We start from the raw sequence: 14,794 nt of genomic DNA, 5'->3' as shown, positions 1-14,794 counted from the left end.
TGACTATCATAAATAAATAAAAATTAAAAAAAAAAAAGAATAATTCACGGGTTATGTTTACTTCATATTGTATCACATCACAAAAAGTGGAGTTAAACTTTAAAAAGGATCAGCTGACTAACTGTATTTTCTTTAGAGCTGTTCTAAAGTAGGAGCAATAATAGATAAAACAAAGTGAACAAATAGGCATATCTAGATTTATGGAATAGAAACTAAACAGAAATGCAAAATGATTACGGGACAAAGCTATGGGCCTACTCAATTCTGAGTGAAATCAGGCAGTGACAGCCAAGACTCAGGTTTCTAGGAAATAACAAGAATGAATAGTGCTCCACTCAAATGAAACTATTTCATTGCTTGAAGCAATGGGTTGGAATGTACTACCTTAGCTTCTAAAAAGAGATTATAAAGTTTGAGATTATTTTAAGACAATATTTTAAGATTTTTAGAAAGTTGCAGAACTAAGAAAGGTAGGACTCTGATTAAGGTCTCAAGCACAGGAAATGAAACAAGTAAGCAACTTACTGGCTTAATCTTTTTTTTTTTTTTTTTTAAAGATTTTATTTATTCATGAGAGACACTGAGAGAGAGGGGCAGAGTCATAGGTAGAGGGAGAAGCAAGCTCTCTGGGGGGAGTCTGATGCTGGACTTGATCCCAGGACCCTAGGATCATGCCCTGAGCCAAAGGCAGACGCTCAACCACTGAGCCACCCAGGTGCCCCTCACTGACTTAATCTTTGATATCCTTAATCTAAACTACTATTTTTATACTTGATTCTTTTTTTTTTTTAAGATTTTATTTATTTATTCATGACACTCACACACAGAGAGAGAGGCAGAGACATAGGCAGAGGGAGAAGCAGGCTCCATGCAGGGAGCCCGATGTGGGACTCGATCCCGGGTCTCCAGGATCGCGCCCTGGGCCAAAGGCAGGCGCTAAACCACTGCGCCACCCAGGGATCCCTATACTTGATTCTTATATGACAGGGTGGATGCTGAAGAAGCAGACAGAGGCAACAGGAATCCTACTAGACAAAAGTAAATGTAGAAGGGAAAGAAGAGGAAACAGAACTCAAAAATGCCTGTTCAAAACAAACATATCAAGAAGACACACAAGAAGAAACAAAAACACTAAGAAACCAAACTAACAAACACAAAAATTAGAATGAAAATTCAGCTTCTTGGGAAGATGGTGGAGGAATAGGGAACCCTAGTTTCATTTGGTCCCTAGAATTCAGCTAGATAGCTATCAAATCATTCTGAATTCTTGCAAACTCAAACGGATCTAAGAATTGCTATAATCCTATAAATAGAAAAGTGAACACTTTTTGCAAGGTAAGAGGTGCAGAGAAGTGAATCCAAGGCTATATATTGGGGGGAAAAAAAAACCCACAGGGTGAGGGAGCCTCAGTCAACTACCAGAGAGTGATATAGCAGCAGAGCATAAAACTGGAACTTTTAGAAATTTGCTCTGGCTGTCATTTTAGACAGTATAACTCTAGAAATTTTATAGATTAGTTGTTTGGATGGTTAATTTACTCATTTGTGTGAGTTTGGGATCCAGCTTCATTTTTCTCCCAAAGGGTTAATAAGCATTTTTATTAACATCGATTTTTTTTAATAATTTTTTTTTTTACCATTAATTTTATTGTCAACAAAATTTCTACTCTGGTTCTACTTCTGAATTGTTTCTTGTTTCACTGAATTGTTCTCTCTTGATTCTCTGGATTTTGTTATTTCCTAATAAACCTGGTTTAACCTCCCCCTGCAAAAAAAAAAAAAAAAATATCTGCTCTAGTTGGGGGGACATCCCTGCCTGAAAGTGGAGTGGAATCCTAGGTGGGACAGTGCAGTCTCAGGATCTCTGGTTACAGAAAGAAGAGGGATGCCTGAGTGCGGCAGAGTTCCCAAGCTGAGAGCAGGGAAGCCAGCTGCAGTGAGTCCAGGAGAGGGCTTTCAGAAAAAGGCTGCCATAAATTGTAAACTGTGGCACTGCAGGTGACTGCTCTCCCAGCAGGGGCCCAGCAAGAGCCAGAACTGGGGGGATACTCCCCTCTTCGTCCTGGAAGGAATGGCGCACCTGTGTTCAGCAAGAGTCTGTAAAGTTTAGAGACTTCAAATGGGATTGCATGCCTGAGATAAACATGCTCAGTCACAGACTAGGTGAGCAGAGTGCAGATGGAAACCAGGGAGACAAGAGTGATTGACTGCTTTCTGTGAAGGCTCACTGAAGAGCAGAGGGTACATATTTTCAATTCTGGGCCAGAGATCAGGGCACAGCCATTTTCATCTTCTAAAGCAAGAGGGAAACCTTTCAGGGAAAAAAAGCCACACAGAGCAATCTGAAGCTGCTTACACAGAGCCTTGCCACCTGGCAAGAGGGTGCAATACCGCTGGGGCAGAGACACCTGAGAATCAGCAAACAGGCCCCTGCTCCAGAAGACCAGCAAGAGCATTCGGCTAATAACAAGTTTACCAATCACACAGAATTGCAAAACCCCACTATATAGAATTTGGGGGTTTTTCCCCATGATTCTTTAGTCTTTTGATTTAAATATTTTTTTCTTTCCCCTTTTTTTTTTTTTAAGGTTTTATTTATTTATTCATCAGAGAGACACAGAGAGAGGTAGAGACATAGACAGAGGGAGAAGCCAGACTCCTTGTAGGGAGCCCAATGTGGGACTTGACCAGGACTCCGAGATCACGACCTCACCACTGGGCCACCCAGGTGCCCCTCTTTTTTTCCTTTTCAACTAGTTTCCTATGTTATCAAATCTTTAAAAAAATTTTTTTAATTTTTATTTTTACATTTATATTTTATTTACATATATATCCTTCATTTGTGGCTTCCTTTCGTTGTATTCAATTTTATTGTTGTATCCATATAAGTTTTTCTTTCTATATGATTTTGGGATGTAGTTTCTTCTAACAGACCAAAATACATCCAAGACCTAGTATATTATTCTGCTCTGTCCACCTGTTTCATTATATTCTCTCCCCCCCACTTTTTTTTTCTTTTTTGGTTCTGATCTCTTCTGATTTGTTTAGTGTATATTTTGCTGGGGTCGTGGTTGATACTTTTGTACTTTGTTCCCTCATTCATCTATTCTTCTCTGGACAAAATGACAAGATGGAAAAACTCACCCCAGGGGAAAAAAAGTAAGAGGCAGTACTAACTTCCAGAGACTTAATCAATATGGATATAAGTTGGAGCTAGAATTCAGAATAATGATTATAGAGATACTAGCTGGGCTTGAAAACAGCATAGAAGACACTAGAGAATCCCTTTCTGGAGAATTAAAGAATTAAAATCTAATCAAGTTGAAATCAAAAGGCTATTAATGAGATGCAATAAAACAGAGGCTTAACTGCTAGGATAAATGAGGCAGAAGAAAGAACCAGTGATATAGAAGATAAAATGATGGAGAATAAAGAAAATGAAAAAGAGATAAACAACTATTGGATCATGAGGGGAGGATTTGAGAGGTCAAGGATACCACAAAGCAAAATAGTATTAGAATAATTGGTGTCCCAGAAGAAGAAGAAAGAAGGGCAGAAGGTATATTTGAGCAAATTATAGGAGGCACTGAACCCCCCTCAAAATCAATAAAAACAGGTCAACACCTTGACATATAATACTGAAGCTTGCAAATTTCAAAGACAAAGAGAAAATCCTGAAAGCATCTCAGGACAAGAGGTCCTTAACCTACAAAGGTAGAAACATAAGACTTGCAGCAGGCTTATCCACAGAGACCTGGGAGACCAGAAAGGACTAGCATGATATACCTAGGGTGCTAAGTGAGAAAAATATGCAGCCAAGAATACTTTATCCAGCAAGGCTGTCATTCAAAACGGGAGAGATAAAAAGCTTCCAGAACAAACAGAAACTAAAAGAATTTGTGATCACTAAACCAGCCCTGCAAGAAATATTAAAGGGGATCCTTTAAGCAAAGAGAGCCCCAAAATAACATAAACCAGAAAGGAACAGACATAATATATAGAAACAGTGACTTTACAAGTAATACAATGGCACTAAATTCCTATCTTTCAATAGTTACTCTGAATGTAAATGGCCTAAATGCTCCTATCAAAAGACAAAGGATATCAGATTGGATTAAAAAAGCAAGACCCATCGATATGCTGTCTGCAAAAGACTCATTTTAGACCCAAAGACACCTCCAGATTGAAAATGAGGGGGTGGGGACGCCTGGGTAGCTCAGTAGTTGAGCATCTGCCTTCAGCTCAGATCATGATCCCGGATCTGGGGATTGAGTCTTACACTGGGCTCCCTGCAAGGAGCCTGCTTCTCCTTCTGCCTATGTCTCTGCCTCTCTCTCTGTATCTCTCATGAATAAATAAATAAAATCTTAAAAAAAAAAAAAAAAAGGGGCAGCCTGGGTTTAGTGCCCCCTTCACCCCAGGGTGTGATCCTGGAGACCCGGGATGGAGTCCTGGGTCAGGATCCCTGCATGGAGCCTGCTTCTCCCTCTGCCTGTGTCTCTGCCTCTCTGTGTCTCTCATGAATAAATAGGTAAAAATCTTTAAAAAAAAAAAAAAAAAGATGGGATGCCTGCCTGGCTCAGTGGTTAAGCATCTGCCTTCTGCTCAAGGCGTGATCCTGGAGTCCTGGGATTGAGTCCCATATCAGGCTCCTTGCATGGAGCCTGCTTCTTCTGTCTCTGCCTCTCTATGTCTCTCATGAGTAAGTAAATAACAAAATTTAAAAAACACATCGATAATTATACAATAACAGTAGAGATCTTGAAACACCTCACTCACAGCAATGGACAGATCATCTAAGCAGAAGATTAACCAAGAAATATAGGCTTTGAACAACACACTGGATCAGATAGACTTCACAGATATCTTCAGAGCATCCAACCTAAAGCAACAGAATACACATTCTTCTTGAATGCACATAGAACATGGTCCAGAATAGATCACATACTGGGTCACAAATCAGATCTCAATGGATATCAAAAGACTGGAATTATTCCCAACATATTTCAAACCACAGTGCTTTACTTATTTATTTTTAAAGATTTTATTCATTTATTCATGAGAGACACAGAGAGAGAGAGAGGCAGAAACACAGGCAGAGGGAGAAGCAGGCTCCACTCAGGGAGCCCGATGTGGGACTTGATCCGGGGTCTCCAGGATCACATCCCGGACTGCAGGCGATGCTAAACTGCTGCGCCACCGGGGCTGCCCCAAACCACAGTGCTTTAAAACTTGAACTGAGTCAGAAGAGGAAATTTGGAAGAACTCAAAAACTTGGAGGTTAAAGAGCATCCTATTAAAGAATGAATAGGTCAACCAGGAAGTTAAAGAAGAATTTTAAAAATTCACAGAAACAAAGGAAAATTAAAACACAATTGTTCAAAACCTTTGGGATGCAGCAAAAGGCAGCCCTAAGAGGGAAGTAAATAGCAATATAAGCCTTTCTCAAGAAACAAGAGAAGTCTCAAATACACAACCTAACCTTACACCTAAAGCAACTGGAGAAAGAACAGCAAATCAAGCCTATGCAACAGAAGAGAATTAACAAGGATCAGAGCAGAAATCCATGATACGGAAATAAAAAAAAAAAAAAAAAAACAAGGGAAGCAATCAATGAAACTAGGAGCTGGTTCTTTGAAAGAATTAATACGATCAACACTTATCAAAAAGAAAAAAGACCCAAATAAAATCATGAATGAAAAAGGAGACATCACGACCAACATCAAAGAAATATAAACAATTATTAGAACATCTTATGAGCAACTATATACCAAGAAATTAGACAATCAGGAAGAAATAGATGCATTCCTAGAAATATATAAATTACCAAAACTGAAACAGGAAGAGATAGAAAACTGGAACAGACCAGACAAACCTTCCATAACCAGCAAGGAAACTGTAGCAGTAATCAAAAATCTCCCAAGGGTACCTGGGTGGCTCAGTGGTTAAGTAAGGGTCTTGGGATCAAGTCCTGCATCAGACTCCCTGTTCAGTGGGGAACCTGCTTCTCTCTGCCTCTTCTCCTCCCTCTGTTCATGCTGTCTCTGTCTCTCAAATAAGTAAATAAAATCTTAAAAAAATAAAATCTCCCAATAAACAAGAGTCCAGGGTCAGATGGCTTCTCAGGGGAATTCTACCAAACATTTAAAGAATCAGGGATCCCTGGGTGGCGCAGCGGTTTGGCGCCTGCCTTTGGCCCAGGGCGTGATCCTGGAGACCCGGGATCGAATCCCACATCGGGCTCCCGGTGCATGGAGCCTGCTTCTCCCTCTGCCTGTGTCTCTGCCTCTCTCTCTCTCTCTCTGTATCTGTCATAAATAAATAAAATATTAAAAAAAATAAAGAATCAATACCTGTTCTTCTGAAGCTGTTTCAAAAAACAAAAATGGAAGGAAAACTTATCAACTCTTTCTATGAGGCCAGCATTACTACCCTGATCCCAAAAATCAGACAAAGAATCCACCAAAAAGGAGAATTACAGACCAGTATCCCTGATAAACATGGACGCAAAAATTCTTACCAGGATACTAGCCAATAGAATGCAGCTATATATTAAAAAGATTACTCACCAAAACCAAGTGGGATTTATTCCTGGGGTTTAAGGGTGGTTCAACATCCACAAAACAATCAATGTGATACACTACATTAATAAAAGAAAGGACAAGAACCATATGATCCTCTCAATAGAGGCAGAAAAAGCATTTGACAACGTAGAGCATCCTTTCTTGATTAAAACTCTCCACAGTGTAGGAATAGAGGAAACCTACCTCAGTATCATAAAAGCCATGTATGAAAAGCCCATAGAGATTATTCTCAATGGGGGAAAAATGGAGAGCTTTTTCCCTATGGTTAGGAACATGACAGGGATGTTCATTCTCACCACCATTACTCAACGCCATATCAGAAGTCCTAGCCTCATCGATCAGACAACAAAAAGAAATACAAGGCATCTGAATTGGCAAAGAAGAAGCCAAACTCTCACTCTTTGCAGATGACATGATACTCTATGTGGAAAATCCAAAAGACTCCACTCCAAAATTGCTAGAGCTCATATAGGAACTCGGCAAAGTGGTAGGATATAAAATCAATGCACAGAAATCAGTTGCATTTCTATATAGTTATAACAATGAGACAGAAGAAAGAGAAATGAAGGAATTGATCCCATTTATAATTATACCAAAAACCGTAAGATACCTAGGAATAAACCTAACCAAAGAGGTAAAGGATCTGTACTCTGAAAACTATAGAACACTCATGAAAGAAATTGAGGAAGACACAAAGAAATGGAAAAAATGTTCCATGCTCACGGATTGGAAGAAAAAATATTGTTAACATGTTTATGCTTAGAGCAGTCTATACATTCAATGCAATTCCTACCAAATACCACCCACATTTTTCACAAAGCTGGAACAAATAATTCTAAAATTTGTATGGAACCAGAAAAGATCCCAAATGGCCAAGGGAAAGCTGAAAAAGAAAACCAATTGTGGCATCACAATTCAGGACTTTAAGCTCTATTACAAAGCTGTAATCATCAAGACAGTATGGTACTGACACAAAAAGAGACACACAGATCAATGGAACAGAATAGAGAATCCAGAAAATGGACTCTCAATTCTACGGTCAACTGATCTTCAACAAAGCAGGAAACAATATCCAGTGGACAAAAGGCAGTCTCTTCAACAAATGGTGTTGGGAAAATTGGACAGCCACAGTGCATTTTCTTACACTACACACAAAAATAAACTCAAAATGAATGAAAGGCCTAAATGTGAGACAGGAATCCATCAAAATCCGAGAGGAGAACACAGGCAGCAAGCTCTATGACCTTGCTAGAGAAGCTCTAGCTTCTTGCTAGACACATCTCCAAAGGCATGGGAACAAAGGCAAAATGAACTATTGGGACTTCAAGATAAAAAAGCTTTTTCACAGCAAAGGAAACAATCAACAAAACCAAAAGACAATCTACAGAAGAAGAGAAGATATTTACAAATGTTTTATGAGATAAAGGGTTAGAATAAAAATCTATAAAGAACTTACTGAACTCAACACACAAGGAACAAATAATCCAGTCAAGAAATGGACAGAAGACATGAATAGACATTTCTTCAAAGAAGACACACAAATGGCTAACAGACACATGAAGAAATGCTCAACATCACTCGGTATCAGAGAAATACAAATCAAAACTACAATCAGCTCACACCACTCAGAATGGCTAAAATTAACAAGTCAGGAAACAATAAATGTTGGTGAAGATGTAGTGAAATGGGGAACCCTCTTACACTGCTGGAAGGAATGCAAGCTGGTGCAGCCATTCTGGAAAACAGAATGAAGGTTCCACAAAAAGTTAAAAATAGAGCTACCTTACCACCCAGCAATTGTACTACTAGGGATTTACCCCTAAGATACAAATGTAGTGATCCGAAGGGGCATGTGCACCCCAGTGTTTATAGCAGCAATGTCCACAATAGCCAAACTATGGAAAGTGCCCAGATGTCCATTGACAGATGAATAAAGAAGATGTATAACACACACACACACACACACACACACACACACACACACAGGAATATTACTCAGCCATCAAAAAGAATGAAATCTTGCCATTTGCAACAACGTGAATGGAACTAGAGGGTATTATCCAAAGCGAAATAAGTCAATCAGAGAAAGGCAATTTTCACATGATTTCACTCATATGTGGAATTTAAGAAACAAAACAGAGAAGCATAGAAGAAGGAAGGGAAAAATAAAGGAAGATGAAATCAGAGAGGGAGACAAACCGTAAGAGACTTAATCATAGGAAACAGGGTTGCTAGAGGGGATGGAGTTAACTGGGGTGACAGGCATTAAGGTGGACACATGATGTAATAAGCACTGGGTGTTATATAATACTGAAACTAATACTAATACTTCTGAAACTAATAACACACTATATGTTAATTGATGGAATGTAAATTTAAAAAAGAATGCAAAATCATTCAAGGAAAAACAAATTTTATATAACAGTTTAACAAAGATTCCCAATATGTTTAAAATAGTAAATGAGCTCAATGAAGCAATAATGTCTATGAAATAAAAACTGAAATGCAATAAAAACATGTAAATATGAAAAAAAATCTCAAGGGACAAGGGTCCATTCTGGAAGAGATGGCTGACAGGACAAGAAGCTGTACAGAGCTTTCAAAAGACTCCTTGTGCTAAAGAGACAAAAACTAGAGTTCAGAACTCCTAAGGAGGACAGCCAAGGTAAAACCCCACACTTCAGATTAGGACCTTATACTAGTAAAGGTAAAATTGTATACATGAAATAGGCTAGCCCTTGTAGGAACTAAAACCACAGCTTTGAATTGGCTCAATTCTTGACTGGATTAAAGACCTTAGATTGCTAGTGATACAAGATGCCTGTCAAAGGCAAAACTCTCAGGAAGAAGACAGCATTCTAGGCCTCAAATTGCCTATACGATGTCCAGCTCTCACTAAAAAATAATTTGGCTTATATGAACACTAGCCTGTATGCAAAAAAAAAAAAAACAAAAAAAAAAAACAAAAAAGAACATCAGATAATACAGAGAGATCCGTAGGGATCCAGATAACGGAGTTATTAGGCAGAGACTTTAAACTATGACTAAAATAGTCAAGGAAAAAAGACAAGATTGAGATTTTTCAGTAGACAATAGAAACTATTAAGTGGGACCAAATGGATTTCTAAAACTAAAAAATTAAAATAACTAAAATTATGAATTTAATGATTGGTTCAATACTAGGTTAGACACTCTGAAAGAAGAACATCACTAAACCTGAAGAGAATTCAGAAGAAAATACCCAGAATGAAGCATGAGTAATAAAAGACTACATGCAGAAAGACTTTAAGGTATGGGCTGTACAGTGAAATACACAGTTCAAATGCAGTTGGAGTCAAAGGGATGAAACGATGATGGGCAGAAGCAGTATTTGAAGAGATAATGGCTGAGATTTTTCTGAAATGAATGAAAGACATCAAATCAGATTCAAGTATTGCTATGAATCCCACTCAAAATAACACAAACAAAATAATTCGCATTGAAGTCCAACAGAGTACAATCACTGAAAATCAAAAACAAAGAGAAAAATCTTTAAAGCCACCAGAGGAAAAACGAGATTACTTTCAAAGAAGTAAGAATAAGACAGAAATGGATCAAACTCTCAGAAAGCTTACAGAAAACTAAAAGGAAGCCAAAAAAAATGTAGGTCTCTTAATGACAATGCTGAGTTAGCAGATCTCTAGACTCTCTAGACTTACCCCTTAACTAAACAAGAAATGTCTTTATAGTCCAAAGTGTTGAAAATCATATAGTTACTTATAGCAGAAAATATTCCTGATACAATGTTTAACAGGACTCCTGAAGAAGAGATGGGAAAGAACAGTGCTTAAACAATAAAGATATAATTAGTGAAAATTTTCCTGAATTAAAGATTGAATCCTTAGAGTGAACCTTATGGGTGCTGAGCATGAACACTATAGCTACTGAGCAGGAAGAAAAAATATACATGTCTGCATATTCACACCTGAATAGAGCATAATAAAGTTGTAGGGGACCAAGGTATCAGGCAAAATCTTAAAAGCTACTAAGAAAAAAATAGTCTATCTATAAAGGAATAAAAATTAGACGTAACAGAAAAATTTCCATAGCTATACATCCTGGATATAAAGCCAAAGAAGTACAGTACAAAGAAAGAAATTTAAAGACTAATTTCACCTAGATATATATATAAAGAGCTTAAAATGTAAAAACAGAATTGAACATTGTATTTTAGAAAATAATCACAATTAAGCAGTTCATCCAGAAACTTATGGATGGTTCAACATAAGAAAGTTAACTGATACAAATAAACCACATTTTCGAATTTAAAAAATACATATGATTATCTCAATAAATGGATAAAAGTCATTCATAAAATGTAATACTCCTTCATAATAAAAATCTGAGCAAGGTAAGGAGATAGAAGTTCGAAAGGAAATCTATTAAAAACCAAAAAGCATAAGGGGTGCCTGGGTGGGCAGTCCATTAAGCATCTGGCTTCAGCTCAGGTCAGAGTCCTGGGATTGGAGCCCAGTATCATGTTAGGTTTTCTGCTCGAGGAGTCTGCTTCTCCCTCTCCTGTGCATTCTCTTTCTCTCTCTCAAATAAATAAATAAATACATCTTTTTATAAAAAAACCCCCCAAAAAACAAAAAAAAGCAAACATCATATCTTAATAGTGAGACTTGAGAAGCATTCCAATGAAAGTCAGAAGCAATACAAGGATGATGGTTATCTATGCTAGCTTATTTGTAAATGATACAACTGTCCAACATGGAACACAAGAGAATTTCAACTAAACCACCAGAACAACTTAAGTCTGAATTATGCTGGATATAAAAGATGGAAAAATACTTCCTTGAGATAGTTACATTATTTAAGGCAAAAAAGATTCAAATTCTCAAAAAGTTCCAATAAAAATCTCAGTAAGTCTTTTTATAAAGGGTAAATGTAACAAAGGCAATTTTGAAGAACAGCAATGTATGGAGGTTGTTCACATACCAGGTATCAAACTTATTAACTAAGACAGTGTGGGGGTGCCTGGGTGGCTCAGTTAAGAGTCTGACTTTTGATTTTGGTTCAGATAGTAATCTCAGGGTCATTAGCAGGGGTCCCTCAGTGGGGAGTTTGCTTGAGATTCTCTCTTTCCCTCCTCCTGCTTGTTCTCTCTCTAAAATGAAAAAATACAATCTTAAAAAAAAAAAAAAAGTGGTGCTAGCATAAGAATAGAAAGACCAATAGAACATATCAGAAAGCTTCCCAAACAGAACCCACACATTTATGAAAGCTTAATATGATGCAGATGGCATTATAAACTAGTATGGTATAAATTAATGATACTGGGGTATTTATCCCCATGGGGGAAAAAAAAAACCTATATTCTCTACTTTGCAACTGATTTTATACAACAGAGTCAGTTCCAGGGAGATTAAAGATATGAATGTGAAATGCAGAGTATTTTTAAAAAATAGAGAAAAAAAATTTTTTTTGAAAAAAATTTTCTTGATCTGAGGCAGAAAGGGTTTCTTAACCAAGACAGTAAAAACACAAACAATAAATATGAAAATTTTGGTTATATTTAAATTAAAAGTATCTATACAACAAAAGTGAACATGAATACAAATACAGCAAGAAGACAAGTCACAGACTGAAAGATATTGAAAACATACAAAAATAGAGTAAGTATGAATAAAGGACTTTTAACAAGTTGATAGGCAAATTTGGAGCCAATAAAAAAAGTGGGCAAGAAATATCAACAGAAAAAACTCAAATGGCTAATATTCAAAAAGATGCTCATAAAAAAAAAGATGCTCAATCTTATTACTAACCAGAGAGTACAAATTAAAAATGAAATATCTTTTCTTATCTATTAGGTTGGCAAATAAAGAACTAAAAAATAACATCAAGTGTTAGAAAGAATGTAGAGACACAATACTTTGCTAGTGAAAATGTAAACACTGGTATAAAACCACTTTGGGGAGCAACTTGGCAATAGTTAGTACTTGAAGCTAAGCATACCCTCCACCAAGCAATTCCACTTCCAATAACAATTAGGAAACACCTTGGAAATGAGGACAAGAAGAAAGGCACAAGAATGGTCACTGCAGAGGCACCTGGGTGGCTCAGTGGGTGTCTGCCTTAGGCTCAGGTCGTGATCTCACTGTCCTGGGATCAGTTGGCATTGGGCTCCCTGCTCTGAGGGAGTCTGCTTTTCCCTCTCCCTCTGCCCCTTGCCCCTGCTCATGTTCTCTCTCTCTCTCTCTCACAAATAAGTAAATAATCTTTTAAAAAAATCACTAGCGGTTTTTAATATGTAGCTAATACTTTAACACCTACAACAGAATAAGTTTGTTTTAATAGAATATCCTTTGGCGATTAAAATGAACTACAGATGTAAGTATGACCAAGAGAAACCTCAAAATCAGTATTTAATGGAAAAAATTTGCAAAATGATAGTTTGAACATAAAGTCTAAAAACACACTAAACACTATACACACAGATACACACACACACATAAAACACAAAAACTGCTAAACTATAAAAACATAATTGGGCACACAAACCACCAAATAGGGACAGTAGTTATAGCAGGAAAGAAGAATGGGAGGCTTAACACTTTCTCTAAGTTTTATTATTATTTTTTTAATCTGAAAAAAAAAAATCTGAGGCAGATCTGGAAAAATGTTCTTAAAGCTAGCCTGAGTCCGCAAGTATTCCTTGTCTTAACACTCTACCAGATTTCTATGTGTTTAAAATTCTCAACGAAGAAAAATGGGGGGGAAAAAAAGGTTAATTTTACATAAACGGGACTTTTAACAAGATGCCAAGTATAAAACCTGTCTTCCCAAATTGCTGTTCAAGGCTTTAAAAAAAGTCCAATGGGGGGGGGGGGGGAATCCCTGGGTGGCCCAGCGGTTTAGCGCCTGCCTTGGGGCCCAGGGCGTGATCCTGGAGTCCGGGGATCGAGTCCCACCCACGTCGGGCTCCCTCTGTGTGTGTCTCTCATGAATAAAAGTAAATAAATAAATAAAACCTTAAAATTAATTAATTTAAAAAAGTCAAATCATTCATAACACAGCAGAAAGCGTCGCCCTCCAACTTAACAGTACAATCAAAGCTTATTACTCGTGATGAATCTACCATTATTAGATTAAGCTGCTAATGTGTTCAAGTATCTCAACATTTCAACAAGGATTACAAGATCTTACAACACAGCAGGAATACACCCAGTATATGGGGGTGAGGGGTGTGTGGGGGGGTTCTCCCTCTGCCTGTGTCTCTGCCTCTCTCTCTCTCTGTGTCTCTCATGAATAAATAAATAAAATCTTAAAAAAAAAAGACACCGATGAGAAACAAACAAATAAATAAATAAACAACAACACACAGGCCTTGGAAAAGTGACCCACAAAGGCCATCTACATATAGGCCTCGGATTTAGGACTCCCGCTTGAAAGTTGCTTCTCCAGGTCTTTACCCAAAACGTCGCTCAGTTATGCAGAAAAACAACATAAAGTGCATAGACCTGGGTTCACAGCGACCTTCGGGGCCTCCACCAGCTGCCCGAGAGGCGCCGTAAAAGCCGGGCGGAGACTTTGCTCCCTCCGGGGCGACCTGGGGCTGGGCCAATCTCAGCCACTCACACCTGCCAAAGACCAAAAGTCGAACATTTTTTTCTAAGGGCCGAGCGGTTCTGTCGCCGTGTTCCGCTCCCAGGAAACGGAGGCAGGAAAGCCTCCCGCTTTCCTGCAGGCGCCGGGACCCAGGGAGGGTCCCCCTGAAGAGCGTCCCTACCGAGAGCCGTCCAGTCCGAGAGAGCCGTGCGGCCCCGGAGTGGTCTCTAGCTTAGACCCCTCGGCGCCCGGGCCCGGCGCGGGGGGAGGGGACACCTCCGCCCCACAACGGCCTCAACCGTCTCCTGCCAAACCGCCGCTCCGCCCCGCCAGCCCCGCGGCCAGAAGAATCCCACACTCACTGGAAAGAGGGGCCGGGGCCCGGGCCCGGCCCGACCCCAGGAATTCGGCGGGTCTCCCAGGGTTTCGGGGGAGGAGGCGGCTGGGAAGCCATCTCCTCCGCCACCGCTCGCCTCCCGGTCCGCGCTGGGACTCCCCAGGCCCGGGGACAGCAGCACCTCGCCAGGCACAACGGGCAGAGCACCGAGTTCTCCACCCCCGCCCACCCCGGCCGCCAGCGCGCCGCCTGCGCTACTCTGCCAGAGGGCACCTGAGGCCAG

At 39.1% G+C, this 14,794-nt stretch overlaps 2 protein-coding genes across 4 annotated transcripts in view; one reads left to right on the top strand and one right to left on the bottom strand.

Moving 5' to 3' along the window:
• The window catches only part of PEX13 (peroxisomal biogenesis factor 13), a 24,685-nt gene extending 9,974 nt beyond the window's left edge, over nt 1–14,711 (bottom strand). Inside the window, exons 1-2 of one of the 2 annotated variants that reach the window (XM_072768494.1) lie at nt 14,537–14,686; nt 4,780–4,882 (exon numbers count right to left, since the gene is read on the bottom strand). In XM_072768494.1, coding sequence (XP_072624595.1) covers nt 4,780–4,796 — 17 coding nt within the window. In that variant the 5' untranslated portion in view covers nt 4,797–4,882; nt 14,537–14,686. Of the gene's footprint in view, nt 1–4,779; nt 4,883–14,536 lie in introns of both variants that reach the window. The other variant, XM_072768493.1, reaches the window with a different exon arrangement.
• PUS10 (pseudouridine synthase 10) overlaps nt 14,237–14,794 on the top strand; it is a 74,099-nt gene continuing 73,541 nt past the window's right edge. Inside the window, exon 1 of one of the 2 annotated variants that reach the window (XM_072768491.1) lies at nt 14,237–14,794. The gene's annotated coding sequence lies outside the window, so the exon portion shown is untranslated. The other variant, XM_072768484.1, reaches the window with a different exon arrangement.

The sequence above is a fragment of the Canis lupus genome, chromosome 11 (assembly GCF_048164855.1).
Source record: "Canis lupus baileyi chromosome 11, mCanLup2.hap1, whole genome shotgun sequence".
Taxonomy (NCBI): domain Eukaryota; kingdom Metazoa; phylum Chordata; class Mammalia; order Carnivora; family Canidae; genus Canis; species Canis lupus.
Note: the sequence above shows the minus strand (reverse complement) of the source record. Positions and strands in the feature narration are given on the sequence as shown.